General features: G+C 39.1%; 1 protein-coding gene across 2 annotated transcripts; it reads left to right on the forward strand.

The window, feature by feature from the left end:
* The first annotated feature begins 2542 nt into the window (after positions 1-2542).
* On the forward strand, positions 2543-13159 carry mindy4 (MINDY lysine 48 deubiquitinase 4). 2 transcript variants are annotated; one of them, XM_037771109.1, is made up of 18 exons: positions 2559-2818; positions 4081-4200; positions 4274-4467; positions 5314-5578; positions 5663-5904; positions 6018-6076; positions 6181-6290; positions 6395-6511; positions 6598-6689; positions 6895-6996; positions 8110-8173; positions 8536-8601; positions 8697-8764; positions 8878-8941; positions 10091-10252; positions 11659-11839; positions 12079-12157; positions 12337-13159. In XM_037771109.1, the coding sequence occupies exons 1-18, from the start codon at positions 2759-2761 to the stop codon at positions 12383-12385; spliced, it is 2094 nt and encodes a 697-aa protein (XP_037627037.1). In that variant the 5' UTR covers positions 2559-2758; the 3' UTR covers positions 12386-13159. The 2 variants fall into 2 exon arrangements, with proteins under 2 accessions (XP_037627039.1, XP_037627037.1); XM_037771111.1 differs by lacking the exons at positions 12079-12157; positions 12337-13159 and having other exon boundaries at positions 2543-2818; positions 11663-11810.
* The last annotated feature ends 4674 nt before the right edge of the window (positions 13160-17833 follow it).

Raw genomic sequence — 17833 nt, forward strand, 5'->3', positions numbered from 1 at the left:
TGGACAAACCAAACAATGGCTTGAGAGAGAGCCTTTAACATTTTTACATTACCTGAAGGCCACCGTAGTTCTCTAACATGCTCGTGAAACTGTGGTAACGTGAGCCGCTGAGTGCAAAACTGTGGTACCACCAGCTGCCGTCTGACTTCCGTTGCTCCTAAAGTAGTGTTATTATGGTAAGGATGGCGAACGGTGTTACTACGGTTTTGCACTCTGCGGCTCACGTTACCGTTAAAGGGAGGAGTGAGCGGAGGGGTATTCAGTTGGTTACAATCTGCTACCACACCGCTAGATGCCGCCAAATCCTACCCACTCTCCCTTTAAAACAAAGCAATGTTTACTTACAACACTTCCTCATCAAGACTGGATTACCAACATGGCATAGCGCCCAGAGGTGCCCCATAACACCAGGTTCTAATTTGTTAAGAAATTTGTACATATAAAGCACAATATAATCTAAGCCTTTGCTTCATTAAGAGCAACATTTTTGGCCATGGTTTGCAGAGGGAGCTTTATTATTTTAGTTTCTATTATGTTCATATGATGCATTTTCCTGATGAAGTTGTATTTAATCCAATGCTAGAAAGTAAAAAGTATTAATTCCTGCAGAGGAGTACTGGTTGCTCCAAAACTTGGAGGCAACAGAGTTCACACTGTATTGAACAGAGGTTGCTGGGTGGGAGATCAATAGGGGCCCAACAGTTGGTGGTTGCATAAGTGCATCAGTTGTGACCCGTATAATTTAAGAGTGATTTTTTTCCTTCAAATTAATCATAAAATATCATGTTGAAACGTTTAAGTATGGTGGGACTGAAAACGTTGTTGACCTTATTTAATGAAGTGTGCAAGGAAGAATCCCAGAGAGTTGGAAGAAAGCGATAATTATTCCAAGAAGGAAACCTGGGAAGGATGACAGTGAGCCAACAAACTACAGGCCTATTGCCTTGACATCACAAGTCTGTAGATTGATGGAACGGATGGTCAATGAGAGGCTAATCTATTTCTTAGAGAAAGGAGGAATAGAAGGTGTACTTTGGATGCAGCGTTGTGTCTGGAGGATGAAAAGCCAATGATGATGAAAAGTAAATAAATAGAGCGTGGCGGCAGTGTTTTGGATATGAAAATACATATGACATGTTATGGAGAGGGGCTGATGAGAAAATGACATATTATGGGAGTCGGAGGGAAAGTTTTGAGCTAGGTTCAGGACTTTCTGAGTGGAAGATCCATCCAGGTTAAAATAGGGTCAGAACTGTCAAGCAAACATGCTGTAGAGATTGGGATACCTCAGGGGAGTGTTATAAGCCCCATTTCATTTTCTCTTTATGATAAATTATGTATTTGTAAAAATGCCAATGGATTTGGGAAGATCAGTGTTTGTAGATGATGGGAAAGAACGGAGGAATGTGGAACATATTAAGAAAATACAAGATGGGATTCATCAAGTTGACATGTGGGAGATTAAATGGGGGATCTTATCTTATATATCAAACTTGTCAAGGAGTCAAAGGTCTGTAGCTGCACAGTTAAGAACAGGAATCCTTCCTCTGGCACCTTGAAGTCGGTAGATTTAAAAACATCCAGGAGGACAACAGGTTGTGCGAAGTACGCGATTTAGGAGAAGTTGTAAATGAATCACATTTCCTTTTGTATTGTCCATACTATGATGAGTTACGAACTTCTATTTAAATGAAATGTCTGTTCAAAATCCAGATACTTCTTAAATGGAAGTAGGTGTATCCTCCAACCTTTAGGATGTGGTTTAAAGATCTCATACATCATTTGGTATTGGAGAAGATTCGCTATACTACAAGAGGGTGTGCTCAGAAATGTTATGCTATATGGAGACCTTTTTTAATCTATATAGAAAAAATGGATACATCTGACATTGAAGTTTTAAACTGCTGACCCCATATTACATATAATTCAAATTGTTTATGAAATTAATTCTGCTTATTTAATGGTGCAGTAATATTGTTATAGGAATGGGGGTGGGGGGATATAATTTGTTTATACAATTATTTCTGTGATTTATTGGATTTTGTACAGAATACTAGACTTTTGAGCAAAAAAAGAAAAAAGAAAAGAGAAAAAAAACAATCCAGATTTCGGTGCCCGGATGATGATAAAATGGAATGGCTATTTAATGTGAATGCTTATAAATTGGCTACTTTTGTTTCTCAGGCTTGGAAAAAAAAAACGTCAGGATGGTTTATTTGTTTAGTATTATTTGTAATTTATACTCTAGTTTCTGCCTTTGTCTTTTCTTTATTTTCTAAATAATATTGCCTTGAACGCCCGGTTTGGGCTGGGCATATTATTTATGCATGACACAATAATAAACAAATCAAATCATATAGGAAAGCATCCAGTTGTTTTTGTAATCATTACCATGTACCAGAAACTGGAGAACATGCTGGAGTTTGTTGGAAGTGACAGAACTGATGAAGATAATCTGACAGCCTACTGGACACTGTAGGAGTCAACTACCTCCAGAAGACGGCAGTGCAACATTAAGGATGCAAGCTGCCGTTAAAACCCACAGAGGAAGAAGAAGAAGAAGCTGCGCGTGGCATCCATCGCCATGGTAACGCACCGCTCTCTGAATGGCAGGCACAGCTTCAGCAGCCTGTAGCTCGCTATGGACGGCTCCTGAAGGGTCTGCAGCTTGTAGCCTTGTTATGATATGGCTGGTTAGCTAAAGGATCATATCAGAGCAACCCATCACAGCCACAGACACGTCCCCATCACTACCACTATGGCTGTGTCAGTTGAAGAGGTGTCTTCGTCTGTTGTGCGGGAATATCTCAGTCGAAAGGTAAGTTGAGCTAATGCTACATGTAGCTCAGTGCTAACCGATAGCATTACCAGAGCTAGAGAGCTAGCTAGCGTTAGCTTCTGTTAGCTTAGCTTACTTAGCTAGTTAGATGATGACATCTGTGTTAGACTCCTTGTTAATTAACAGGTTGGTGGAACCACTGAATGAAAGACAATCATAGTGCTCATCTAATGAATATGAAGTTTTAGTGGGTTAAATTTCATGAACCAAATAGATTTGTATTACTTCTATATGCTTTAATATGTATTTACTGTATTGTTATTGTTGTTATTATAAATATCTTGTCCTAATTGTTTGTTATCACTATTATGTAGTCATATCATTTCTTTATTTATTTGTGTCTCTAGGATAAGCCCAGTGTTTTTGTTTGCCTCTTCCTGCACTGTATATTATTATTTTTTTTTTGTTATGTTGTATATATAAGAGTCAAAGGTTTTTTTAATAGTCTATAGTCTACTATAGTCTATATACTATTGTCTTAAATTGTGCAAAACAAATAAAAAAACAGTTTCTGCTGTCACAACTTTTGTCACCCTGTTTGAGAAGGATGCTTGTCATAGCTGCTACCATTACCATGTTTTAATAACATCCACTAAAACAACCATGTTAAACAGTTTTGTCCCCCAGGCCATCAGACTTTTCAATAGATAATTCATACGACACCTTCTCACACAAAAAGTACCTCAATCATATATTTTATACTGTATATACTGTATATGTTCTTAATGTATATGTTCTTAATATGCCTTGTACAAAGTATTTCTTATATATGTACATTCATACTTCCTGATATTTATATGTTCCTAATATGCCTTGTACAAAGTATTCCTTATAAGCACAAATATCATATTAAATCACTCTATTTCCTCATTCACATCTCTTACTAAAAGGCAGGAAAAGGGTATTCAATATAGGCTCTGTATACCTACACAAATATACTATGAACTGTGCTTATCTTTGACCTGTTAAAATCTATTATTGCTTGGTACCTTTTCCTCATTCGCCCACCATATAGAGAGCCTTCATACTTCCTGATATTTATATGTTCTTAATATGCCTTGTACAAAGTATTTCCTTTTATAATTGTAATATAACTTATTATTTTTAATGGAGCTTCCCAGAAAAAAGCATTTCACACAATTGTACTTGTATAACCGGCGTGACAATAAACATCTTGAATCTTGAATCTTGAATAATACGATGTAAAAAGCACTGTTGATGCTTGCTGTTGATGCTTGCAGGGACTGAAGAGGACGATCGCCTGTATGGATGAGGAGCATCCACGCACAGAAGCCAGTATCAACAACAGATCACACCTGAGGCAGATTCTCAACATAGAGGCTCTCTATAGAAATAATAAAGTAAGTCATGCACCTGGAGGTTGTCTGGATAACATTGAAAAAAAGTCTGTTGCTGACTTTTCTGTCATTGCAGGCTCACAACTCCCCCCTGAAAACATTACTGGAGATTATTGTAAAGCATCACATTGAGGGCCTTAAGAATGACAAGATCACCAACAGTGAGAGATTTCCCCTGCAGTCTGCCGCAGTAACACCAACAGTGATGAATGACACAAAGACAGAGGAGAGCCCAACCGCTTTTGTTATGAGCAAACACCTCAAATTAAGGTATTTCACAAGTCCATTCATTTTTTTGTGCTGTTTTGACTTTTTAAACCTGCAGTAGGCAGACTATTTTTGGCATAATTGGGCAAAAATTCCACATTAACCTTTCAGCATATGAGTATTCTGTGAGATAACGAGACTTCTGCACTTCCTCATGGCTCTGTTTTCACGACGGGAGACTTTGGCCAATAACAGGTCATTTTAGAGAGAGAGCGTTTCTATTGGCTGTTCATTCAACGGAAGCAGCTGTCAATCCCCCACGAACTCCGATCAAACGGTCAAACTAGGCAGCACTGATCAAATATTAATCAAAATTCTGTTACTGTAATGTCTATTTCTCGCCTCAAATGTTTTCAGAAACATCTTGTAGTGTACTGCTTAGCTGTAAAAGGAGAAAATTTGCTCCGACTGGTGAGCGGTGCTTGGTATTTCCTCAACTGTTCTCAACATGGCTGCTAGGTCACAAAATGTTCTCATTTTACAGCTAAACAGTACACTACAAGATGTTTCTGAAAACATTTGAGGCGAGAAATAGGTGTAACAGTAACAGAATATGGATTCATATTTGATCAGCGCTGCCTAGTTTGACCGTTTGATCGGTGTTTGAGAGTGATTGACAGCTGCTCAGAGGCGGCAGGCTCCAGATCAGCTCTGATTGGTTGTTTTCAACCGCCGTTAGGAGCACTGGAGGACACAGAGGCACACAATTGTTTTCAGATTACCTGTCTCATGCACTACTATCAGAATATAGTGATCGTTTTTTAAATCCTATTTGCTCCAACTCTACCTACTTCAGCTTTAAAAATATTGGTTTGAACATACAGTATATGGGATTTATCTCTCTCACAGGTCTGATGTAGGAGAAATATGTCCTCCTCAACCTATATATACGTCATTATTGCCTGAGACAGACGGACAAAATCAAGCAGGTTTCTGGGTTTATGACTCAGATGACCAAAAAGGCCGGCCACTGACGGCTTCCATCCAGCACAATGAGAGCGTCATCAGAAGAGAACCAGAGAAAAAGACTTCCATCACTGAGGGCACCCAAAGGAGCAGAAGTAATCGAATCAGACGTGGCATGATGGCTCGACCAATAGCGAGCACACCTCAGGTACCAGACCACTCATGCAGTTATTATTGATCCCATATTCTCCATATTACTCCTATTCATCATACCCTGATGTTTTCCCTTTAGGAAGCAAACAAAAAAAGGCAGAATCGAAGGCTAGAAGTGTCCCAGCCGCTGCTCAGAAAAGAAGAAGCAAACAGGCAGGGGGATGGACTGTTTGTGACTGGCGCACCCCAAAAAAGTTCAGAAAGCGGCCTAACTGAAATCAGCTCAGCTGACTGCATAGGGGGTCAACGGGAGTGGTGGAGTGCACCAGAGAGGATGCAGAGGGAAAACAGCTTTGAAAAAGACATACTCAAGTCTACAAAGTAAATAACTTTAAGCTGCTAATACTACTGTATATGTGGGAACTTCATAGTTTTAAATTGTTGAAATTATTTGCTTTGTTCAGGGGTTTATTTACTTTGTTTCTGTTTCTTAGAGTAAAGTCGCTGACAAGGCCAAATGTGGCTGATTTTGATGTGTCTGAGATGGTTTTAGGTGAGTACTGTGTATATAGAAGAGAGGCCGCATCCATTGCCTTTGCCTTTTTTTAATTCATTGCCTTGTATTTGTCAAAGCTGATGGTGTTAATCAATTTCCAGATGACATTGATGATGACGACGATCTGCGAGAGCTCTCCAAGGTGTCCTTTCAGAGAACCGTCGCAGAGCACAGCTGCGCCGGCCGCCCGATGGACCAACGCACTGCCACGGTTGGTGATTTACACAGGTGTTTCTTTAGTTGCATAATGCTGGGGACAGTTTCTGTGGTTGCCTTTTGATTTTCTGTTTGTTTTCTGCTTTTGTTTTTCTCCAGGAATTGAAAGCTGTTCTTCTCGGTTCTGGCCTAAATTGTTTCAGTGTTGAGTGGAGGAATCAGGGTTTCACATTCTCAGAAACACATGACCTGAGATATGGAATCGTGCAGAAAAAGGTCACGGTGCCATTCTGCTAAAGTTCAGTAATCCAGAATTTTCATATGATTTACTGATTTGTGTGATCTGTATATTCATTTTCTAGGGTGGTCCCTGTGGAGTTCTGGCATCCGTCCAAGCCTTCGTTCTAAAGAAACTGCTGTTTGAAAACGTTGAAAGCAGTAACACAGGCCTTCAGTACGTTCTCCTTCAGTTCAGAGCTGTGAGCCATAATGTTAACCACTGAGTGCCTTACTGTAATCACTTGGATGCTTTTTACAGCCATTAATTCACATCAAGGCATGCTTTGTAGCCACTGTTAAGTATTGGCCTCTGCATTTGGTATTAACTGTATGATTACACCACACGACCAGTTTCCACTCAAATGCCACTTTGTTTTCAGGAGGTTAAGACCTTCCAACACCACCAGAAGAAAGTGTCTTGTTTCAGCGGCGGCTGAAATGCTGTGGAGGGCCGGCGAGGAAAAACGAGCCACAATTGCAATGTAAGATCATACTTTTATCCACTTAATCCTCTACGTCCAGACCAATACACAGAACCTCATTACTGGTATTTAACTAGGTTGAATACATGTGAATACCAGGCTTAGGTGTTGAGGGTTGGGGTGAGCTCACATCAGCTCTAGGAGCCAATCAGACCCATTGGTCTCAGAACTATATAACACTTTATAATAACCATTTATAAATGGCAAATTGATAGTTAATTAAACTTAGTTAATAGTTATTTTACTGTTACCAAAGAATGAAATGATAATTAATAATGTTTACTAATTATTAGTAATGCTATAATTTATGTTATGTTATCATCAGTTCATATAATATGAAATAATTAGTTTATAAATGATATATTGTATCATAGCTGATAAGAGACGATAACAATTACATTCTGATTACATTAGTAAACTATTTATTAACAGTTTATTGTTGCACGCATTATAACATTTTATGTGTAAGTATTTGTTAGTGAGTACCAAATGATTTGTAAACCTTTAAGAAATTGTTTGTCATTTTTTGTTTGGTGGTAAAACATCTATAAACATTACATAGAGAGATGGACCAGAAACCAATTATTAACCATTGACAAAGTATTAACTATCTATCTAAATAATGTTTATAGATGCTTTACAAAGTATTTATTAACCATTTAACAAGGTATTATAATCATCAGTTGCAACTTCATAATAGCCATCTGAATAAAGTTTAAAGACGCTTTACAAATTAATTATTACAATAACCATTAACAAAGTGTTACATATATCCATCTTTGTAATGTTCAGAGATGTTTTACATTCAATTTCTTTAACATTTACAAAGAATATCTGAATAATTAACAGATACTTATATATAGTATATCAAATGTTATAATGTGTGCAACAATAAACTGTAACATAAATTACAGTATTACTAATAATTAGCAATAATTTCCTTGTTTGTTAACCGTAAAATAACTATTAACTAAGACTAATTAACTATTAATTTGCCATTAATAAATTATGGTTATTATAAAGTGTTACCGGAATGCCTGATAAATCTGCTGTTTCAGGTGCAGCATTGATTTAAACATGATTATTGTTTTATCTCTATTTTTTCAAAAACAGAAATTCAGGGAGAAATCATTTCACCTCAACGGGACACTACAGATCTGAAGGAGTGCTTGAAAAGGTATAGAAGTGCCACTGCAGTGCAGACACACCCGCTGACATGTAAAGTTACACTCAAGTTGATTTAGCAGCATATAGACGAGGAGTTTCATATCAAAATATCTTCAGTATTACCAGTATTTTAATGAGACGTTTTTATTAGGTTGAAATTGTGGAATATTACCGTCTAAAATGTTACTGTAGGAGATTGGTAGCCATATTTGGATTTGCAGAAACACATTTGCACTTTTTTTGTTTTTATTTGGAATTAATTGAATGATAGTGTAATAAACAAAGTGTAGCCGTGTCAATACTATCAATTTACTAAACTAACTTTTTACAAATAATCTGCTGTGGAAGTTTTATAACCACCTTTTGTTTTAGATAACATGTTTCACCGTGGATAACGTCAAGGACCTGCAGTTGCTTCTGGAGCGGCATATTGATCAGGCAAGAAACTCAATATTGACTTCCTCAGTTTCATTTTGCCTGTCAAATGTACTAAAGATTGCCAACCTTTGTGCTTTAATCTCTTTTCTCCACAGTTTGAGACGGGGGCGTTGGGATGCATACTGCTCACCTTATCTGCTGTTCTCTCTCGGTCCATTGAAAAGTACGTTATGCCTTTTTCTTTTAGCTCTATGACTGAATAAGATTTACTATAAAAATCCCTATTAGATGATGAAACATCTCCCTTAGTGTTCTCTCTCTTCATTCTGTCTTTAGAGTAAGAGAAGATATGGACGTCCCCACCACCACACTCATCGGAGCCCATGGCTACTGCACTCAGGTTTGACATGAAACTAGAAAATTGGTTGAGAGCACTTGGTATTGTGTTTGTTTGTTTGTTTGTGATTCAGAATCACACATTTTAATGAATAATGAAGGTACAGGTATTGGTCTAGATGACACTGGTTTAGGGACGTAAGTTTCTTTAAGTGCATGCAGGACTTAGAGTATGTTGTACAACAAAGGGATCTCAGTGTAAGACACAAAAAAAAGTTAGCAGTTGGCATTACTACTTACTGTTACTGTTGTATACATAAAGTTAGGGCTGTCAATCGATTAAAATATTTAATTCTGATAAATTGCACGATTGTCCATAGTTAAATAAGGATTCTTGAAAATTGTGCTCAATATTAGGGCTGTCAATTGATTTAAATATTTAATCACATGATTGTCCATAGTGAATCAAGAGTGGCAAATTAATCACACATTTTTTATCTGTTCAAAATGTACCTTAAAGGGAGATTTATCAAGTATTTAATATTCTTATCAACATGGGAGTGGGCAAATATGCTTGCTTTATAAAAATGTATGTATATATTTATCATTGGAAATCAATTAACAACACAAAACAATGACAGATATTGTCCAGAAACCCTCACAGGTACTGCATTTAGCATAAAAAAAATGGTCAAATCACAACATGGCAAACTGCAGCCCAACAGGCAACAACAGCTGTCAGTGTGTCAGTGTGCTGACTTGACTATGACTTGCCCCAAACTGCATGTGATTATCATTAAGTGGGCATGTCTGTAAAGGGGAGACTCGTGGGTACCCATAGAAGCCATTTTCATTCACATATCTTGAGGTCAGAGGTCAAGGGACCCCTTTGAAAATGGCCATGACAGTTATTCCTCGCCAAAATTTGGCAAGTTTGGAGCGTTATTTAGGCTCTTTCGCGACAAGCTAGTATTACATGGTTGGTACAACGAATTCCTTAGGTTCCTTAGATCGAAAAGCGAGTGGGCCCGACGGCGGCCCGGCGTATTTTGAAGAGGTTAATTAAAAATCGCAAGTTGCATTAATGCATTAAAGAAATTAGTGGCTTTAAAATGATTTTGCGTTAACACATTATTTTTGCGTTAACTTTGACAGCCCTACACAAAATATATTCTGGTTACTAAGATTGCATTTTTGTATTTGTGTTCACCAGGAGCTAGTCAACCTGTTGCTCAGCGGCAGAGCAGTTTCTAATGTCTTTGACAATGACATGGAGTTGGACTCGGGCAATGGCAACATGACTCTGCTGAAGGGAGTCAAAGGCCACTGTGACATCGGCCTGCTGTCCTTGTTTGAACACTATAACATCTGTAAGGTGAGTGACATTGACTCTCTGGTTACCCTGTGATTTAGGAAAAACCTCAGGTCAATCTTCATTTGGATGAATAATAGAGCAAACTTGATGAGCCTTAGTTGTCCTGACTTGAATATCTAAGTTTAACACAAATCTGAATTCAGAGAAGATCTTGGTACAACTTGCATGGACACAGTCATACCAAAAACCTTCAAGTAACAGGACATTCCCTCAGCTTTATAAATTAAATCCCACGTCATACAGAATCATGTATAACCACGCCACCTTGGAGGAAGCAAAACAATGTTGGTCCAGACTGTGGGGAGTCGGGAAAATCGACAAGTTCTCCATCTGATCATATCCTCCAGACACCCAGAGTCTCCTCAATTAAGGCACGCCACGACTCTGATGCCTCTCAAAATACCAAACAGATGACAATGAACATATAATACATTACACTTCATGTCTAATAAAAGTTTTCCACGACACCCAGCCCACTGACAGACCGGATACTAGTCAGATTCAAGTAAGAACACAAGACCTCAGGGGGCATTCTTCACTATAATTATGGGCCATTTGTGCTGCCCATAATTACAGCAAAAAATGTCCTTAAGCCCCTCCATGGGCTTTATATGATACTTAGCAACACATACACTGCCTGACCAATGTTATTCAAAGTATTTGTATTGTCAAGACCACAACTGCGGGGCTATCGCTAAATTGCCTGTGCATTGTCTGATTTATTCTGGCAAACAGCCCTGAAAGGAGACTTCTCACATGTGCTCTTAGGATGCTTTCTCTTACGATCTGGCACCTGGTCGCTATGTTTTAATAGAGGTTGACGCCCAGAAACGTCCCGAACACAGCAAAATGAAAAGAAAAGAGAAAATATAGGGATAGGGCTAGGGTCTCTGCAGATACAGACACCGACACACACTTCTAGTGGGTCACAAGTGATGAATGGGTTATATTTGTACGAGTCTATACCTTGTTTTTTAGGAAAATCCTGCTCTTTGTGCCTTTTTAATTACAGAAAAAAAAAAAAGAAATGCAAAATGTCTTTCACATTTAAGTTTTTGTACACATTATTAGCATACACAGTAAATACCAATACATGTACAAAATGTATTATTCCAATCAAATTCCTGTTACTTTTACGCCCTGTAAAGCTGTGTCTCTATTTTGAAGTATACTAGGAGGCATGCGTAAACAAATACACATGACACAATTTTGATTTTACTCCTGTCCCACTCCCATAGTAGGAAGCAGCTCAAGACTGTGTACAGGGCATTTTTTAAACACTTTTTGATATGTTAAAGATAATAAAATTGATGATTGGCTGAATTTCATTTAGTTGCTTCGGTTACGGTGTCCTGGTATTTAATAGATGACTTTGCTCTGTTGTGTTCTACTTTCTTCTATCTAAGGTAGGAGCTTACCTGAAGACTCCCCGTTACCCCATTTGGGTGGTCTGCAGTGAAAGCCACTTCAGCGTGCTGTTTGGCCTGCAGAGGGAGCTGTTGACCAATCAGGACAAAGGCCTGGAGTTTGACCTCTACTATTACGACGGACTGGCCAATCAACAGGAGGAGATCCGCCTCACTGTCTGTATGTAACATCACTTGTTCTGCAGTGCACTTGTTATACACTTATGTTTATGTTTGTTATGTTTCTTATTATCTCCTCACAGCTAACACAATGTGCATTAGGGTATATATTCTGTGATTATGATGTGATCTTGTTTTTCCTGGCAATCTAAACTATCTGGGTCCTTCTCGTGTTGATGCTTGAGTAGTTATTTAGTTAATTTGGTGTTGCACTAATTGTCATCTTAACTGTAATTTTAGCTGTTGGAAAATCGTCCCTGAGCTGCCTAGATGTCGACACTGATCTCATTCCTCCACTGGAGCATTGTATCCGAACAAGGTAAGGGTCTTTTTTTGGCATTTTAAAAACTCACAGATGAACACCCACGTGCACAGTAATGTCTGCAGATCCTTTAAACAACCATAAAAGGCTAAACGCAGCTTGAAGTTGTAAAGTATCATGCAGAGTGTACCTGGGTACCAGCTCTTAATGCCTTAAACTGTTTGTTTTTGTTTCAGGTGGAACGATGCATTTGTCAGTTGGAATGACACAGAGCCTATTCTCTGACTGATTACATGGTTTGATTGTTATTTAAATTATGGACCATTAACTGACAATAAACAGTTTGCTATCACCAATACAGATACTTTTACAGACGTTTTATGAAGTTTTCTTCATATATTATGTTTCATATTTACCCAGATATTTTAGCATTATCATTGTTTTCTCTTCATAGTGAGACACAGTGTTCTGCCACTTGTTTACATGACATAATGTCCTGGATGTTATATATCACACAATGTATGTGCAGCTGGGAGTGTATATAGGATATAGAATATCATATCAGCCATGAAGCTTCATGTTGTTGCGTAAAAAACTATATTTGAGATAATGCAATTACTTTTTAAAAATGTTTAGCAATAAGTATAAGGTCACTTTTTCTTAAATACACAAGTTTGGAGGGAAACTGCTTTGTTGCTGGTGAAATGTAAATTGCTGCAAGATGAAGTATTGACCACAGCGGCCTTTCACTCTTTACCTGTACTTTTGACATAAAGATATAACAGATTGTTGTCCATATTTTACACTAAATTAACATGATTTCCCTGCCTATTAGAAATAAAATTAATGTGATATTTTAATCAAGAATATTGTGGAGAAATTACTTAATTTCACATCATGTCTTAACGGATTTTTTGTTACTTAATGTATAATGCCTTTTATTCTGTGCACACTTTAAATGAGATAATCTGTTAGGTTGTACTGTATTTGTTTTGATTGCTTCAATTATAATTCTGATGTGTTGCCAGGAGATTCGATTAAATAAATAAATACAGACTGGTGTGTGTGTGTGTTTGTCAAAGAGAGTGAATATTAAATTGCTTATAATTGCCTCGATGAATTTTCATTTTTGATGGACCGCATGTGGAACAGAAAAATAGTCAAGTCAAGACTTGTTTATACAGCGCCAAATCATAGCAGAAGTTATCTCATGACACTTTTCATTTACTGTAGAGCAGGTCTAGACCGTACTTTTTAATTTAGTTAAATAAAACCATTCAATACGTCCAACTGTCTCCACACAGTGATGGTTGTCAGTGTTCATTTCTCTGTTTTCTTTTGATGAAGCTGCTTTGAACTGCCAACCAAATGGAGAAAATACTGCAAAAGTTCTGTTGTGTAACTTAAAGGGTGCGTCCATTATTTGTGGGTTTGTGGTTTTTATATCATTCTGTAGCTCCCAAGTGGCGGTCCTTTTGTATTATCCGAATATTTAAATGTGGTCAAAGTATGTATGTTTTAGGTCAAAATGCTGTTTTCCCAAGCCCTTTTAAAACCTGTTTCTCCCACGTGTCCTGACATAGGTTTTTGCATGATGATGCTATTACATACAGGTATACATCCTTATGGTCAGTGTATTTTTAATTAAAAATGTAAATGCTTTTGCAAACGCTGTCATTTTCAGTTTGCCCAAAATAAAGTTGATCTATTTGAAAGGAAAATAAATCCTAAATAAATACATGCAACTTATAGAAAACAATGTATTCTTACCATACTTGTTATGACCACAGTTGGGACCCAAACGCAGGACACGAACAGGGAGGGTGGTGATGGTTGAAAGGCAAATGACTGGGAATGGGACTCCGGTGCCAGCGGGGAGGAATAGAGATGAGGTTGACCGGGGCTGGCATGAGCGGGGAATGAGGGAGTAGTGTGGCAAACAGGGGTCGCATGGAAGCTAGTAGACTACTGGCAGGGAGTCGAGCAGGAGGACAGACAGGCGGGTGATGATCCACTGAGGTTGAAACAACATTCTGGCGAGGAATGGTTGAAGATCTGGGGTCGATATACTGCAAGCTGATGAGAGGCAGGTGACAGGGAGAGGTGATGAGCAGGTGTGCATGATAAGCAGAGTCAGGAGAACGAGGAAGGGACACAGAGAAAACATAAACAGAGAGAGAGAGACACAGACAGACAGACAGACAGAGGCACGTGGGACACAGGGACGGGGAGACACAAGGAAAACACTCTAGGTTGACCCTATGTTAGATAAAACATGATCAAGTGCAGGGTGACCTTCCATTCCCCTGTGACAGATAAAACATGATCAAGTGCCCTCTAGGGTGCCCTTCCAGTGGAGAAAACAAAATGCAGCACACTAATGGGTGCCCTTAAATGGAGAAAACATGATAAAGTGCCATCTAGGGTGCCCCTACGGTAGATAAAACATGATAAAGTGCCCTCTGGAGTGCCCTTCCAGTGGAGAAAACATGATAAAGTGCCCTTTCAGGTGCACTTCCAGTGGGAAAAACGAGATGCAGTACACTAATGGGTGCCCTTAAATGGAGAAAACATGATAAAGTGCCATCTAGGGTGCCCTTCCAGTGGAGAAAACATGATAACGTGACCTCTTGGGTGCCCTTCCAGTGGAAAAAACGAGGTGCAGTACACTAATGGGTGCCCTTAAATGGAGAAAACATGATAAAGTGCCATGTAGGATGCCCTTCCAGTGGAGAAAACATGATAAAGTGACCTCTTGGGTGCCCTTCCAGTGGAAAAAACGAGATGCAGTACACTAATGGGTGCCTTTAAATGGAGAAAACATGATCATGTGCCCTCTTGGATGCCCCTATGGTAGAGAAAAGATGATACAATGCCCTCTAGCGTGCCCTTCCTGTGAAGAAAACGTGCTAAAGTGCCCTCTAGGGTACCACTATGGTAGAAAAAACAATTTTTGAAAGATGTTGAACTGTCTGTCAAATGTAAATGAGACAGTTATCTGTCAATATTGATTTAAAGTGTGACTTATTGAATGATGCATACGCCTACAATAGACCAATACATAAATGACTGGAAACATCACTGTGCTTGGTGGTACAGATGTAGGCCTACAATTAATTTAAAAAAAACACCCCTTTGTCTATTTAGGGAACTCATTTGATAAATGAACATTTATGTAATTCTTACACATTTCTTTCAGATAAAGCAAACAAACTCGAAGCTAATTGTGAATCAACCCCTTAACTATCTCACATGCCAGGGTGGAAATACAAATACAGCTGAAAGATGCCTTGCAGTTAATGGTGCGTGTCGTCTTTTAGCCATGGCGGGCGTCGCAGCACGCATGTGCACATGCACACACGCACACACACATACACACACACACACTGTGGGTGGCAGGGAGACCTGTGCCAACACCTCCAGCGCATGCGATCAAAGACACTGCAGCTGGCGCACAGACAGAGCTGCAGCGACTCAACTTCCCATCAAATTGTCTTGCGCAACGTGGACCAGAGTCCGCAAAGTATCTTGTAAGAGCAACGTGGGGGGTCAGCATATATGCAGAACATCTTGGCAACAACACACAATAAAACAATAGAAGACATTGTCTTTATTGAATCTGTCAAAGTCAATCATATCCATGACATTTCTATTTCGGTGCGATGGAAATGCTGCAGAAGAGCTCAATGTGACTATAATTCATTCATCTTTCAACTGTCAAATTCCTAATGGAGGCTGTATTATATGAATGTATATTATTGGTGACTCATGTAGGGATTCATGCAGTCGACAAAAGACATAGAAGAGCCATGAATTAATCATGAGACATGGAGCGAATCGATGAGCCCTCTACAACAATTTTACAGTCATCACACTGCAATCACTATAAATAAGGTGGCTTGCTTGAATCAAGCTCTGGGGTCTAAGAAATTGGATTAAAGTGTTTACTTTTGCCACAAAATTCTTCAGCGGATGGGGGCAGTTTGATATACGTCATGAGGAGCAATGTTAAGGTTTTAGGTTATGTGCTAGTCATAATCTTCCCTGAGTAGTTGGCACCTGAAATATTTTAGTAAGAGCTAATCAAATTACAAATGTGAGTATGATTTCAAACTCAATTAAAGCAAGGAATTGGGACAATTCATTTACTTGATGTGCTGTCAACTGGGATTTGCTGGAAGACTGGTGTTACTGTCAGTCCAAATCACAGCTTCCTCGTACAGAATAAGGGATGAAAAATCTCATCTTTAACTCCGATCTGTTTCAAAGAACAGTGCCGTTGGAGGTGACTAGCTCGTAGTTAAAACATTGTCTCCTCTCTGCCGCTGAGCTTTGGTGCATCCGGGTGCAATCTGACAGGAAACAAATGGCCCGGCTTTGGTCTCTATTTACTATTTACCGTGCCAGCTTTTCTCAGAGGTACCGGAGGAGGGATTTGGTGCTTGTGTGTAATTGTGTTAGAGCCCTCCCACATGCCGTCCCCGGTGCATCTTCTGTCTCCTCTCCTAATCTATGCTGTTTGTCTCCAGATAAGTGATATCCTCCTCAGATTAGGATCTGGTGTCCCTGCCCTGCCCACCTGGAGGGGAGAGGCATCCCCAGTGCATCCCTGTGAGGGGCAAGCTGTATTTTTAGCTTCTTAATCCTTTTATAGCTCAAGCTGAAAACATCACCCGCTGCCATTAATTGCCCGAGGTAATCATGATACATTATGCCAGAGAGGAAAGTACTTGTTTTTTGCAGGAATTTGACAGAGCATACGTTTCTAAGATGGACTTTTCTGGTCCTGAGGAAGCTGTGATTTGTGGAAGAGAGGCGACCATCCATTTTACGGCCAGTTCAGAACAAGGCCATCTCATATCAAATTGGAAGCATGGATTACGATTTTCAGATCGGAAGAACACATTTCAACGTTTTTGAAATGACAACTTCCCCAGATGCATTTTTAATGAACTCAACAAGCCAAACTTTGTTGAATAATGCACGATGTAGTGTAACACACGGTCCCTGTTGAGTCTGCACAGACACGCTGGCGTGAGAACTGAGCTGTTGTAATCTTTGGCTTAGCGGATGTTTCCTTCAGAGTCCATCAGCATCCCTGTGTGTGAGCATGGCTCGATATTTATTTTACTACCCTAAAAACAATCACTCTAAGCATTCCCCAGGCGCGTATCTCAGACGATACAACATGACAAGAAGAAGAATGTTGGATCCTGTTTATTTTGTCAGGACTTTACGGCACTCTGTTACTGTAAGAGTGAACTCCCTGCAGAGATGCACAATGATAGAGAAGAGTTGCATTAAATGGCAGCTCTGATGCCTTTATCTAGTGAGGAAATGACAGCTTTGTTTGTTTTAATCTCTCAAAATTCCCACACATGTTGTTTGCTGACACTTTTCTTGTCTGGTACGAAGACAAGGCCAGACAGCCGCATATCAGATTTCAAACAGTTTAGTCAACCATGTCGTGGTCTGAGGCTTGAGGTCTGTTCTACCAGGCACACTTCATTCATTGGATTATGACGGTCTGGAACAAGTTTGCGTGGAATAGTTATGCCTCCTGAACTGCATTTGTCAACTGTACAAGAAACTCTTGCCAAAGCAATTTGCAGAGCCTTCGACAAAGGCAAAAAGAGGTTCTCAAAAAGGAAGTAAAACGGTGATTATCCACTTACATTGACATATAGCGGCACTACAAACGTCTAAAATGCCTTGCACATGTGATCACTTAAG

The sequence above is a fragment of the Sebastes umbrosus genome, chromosome 5 (genome assembly GCF_015220745.1).
Source record: "Sebastes umbrosus isolate fSebUmb1 chromosome 5, fSebUmb1.pri, whole genome shotgun sequence".
Taxonomy (NCBI): domain Eukaryota; kingdom Metazoa; phylum Chordata; class Actinopteri; order Perciformes; family Sebastidae; genus Sebastes; species Sebastes umbrosus.

Coding starts and splice junctions, on each gene's coding strand:
- mindy4 (XM_037771109.1), top strand. CDS start 2,759: ATGGCTGTGTCAGTTGAAGAGGTGTCTTCGTCTGTTGTGCGGGAATAT. Junction 2,819..4,080: donor GGGAATATCTCAGTCGAAAG/GTAAGTTGAGCT, acceptor TGATGCTTGCAG/GGACTGAAGAGGACGATCGC. Junction 5,905..6,017: donor GACATACTCAAGTCTACAAA/GTAAATAACTTT, acceptor TCTGTTTCTTAG/AGTAAAGTCGCTGACAAGGC.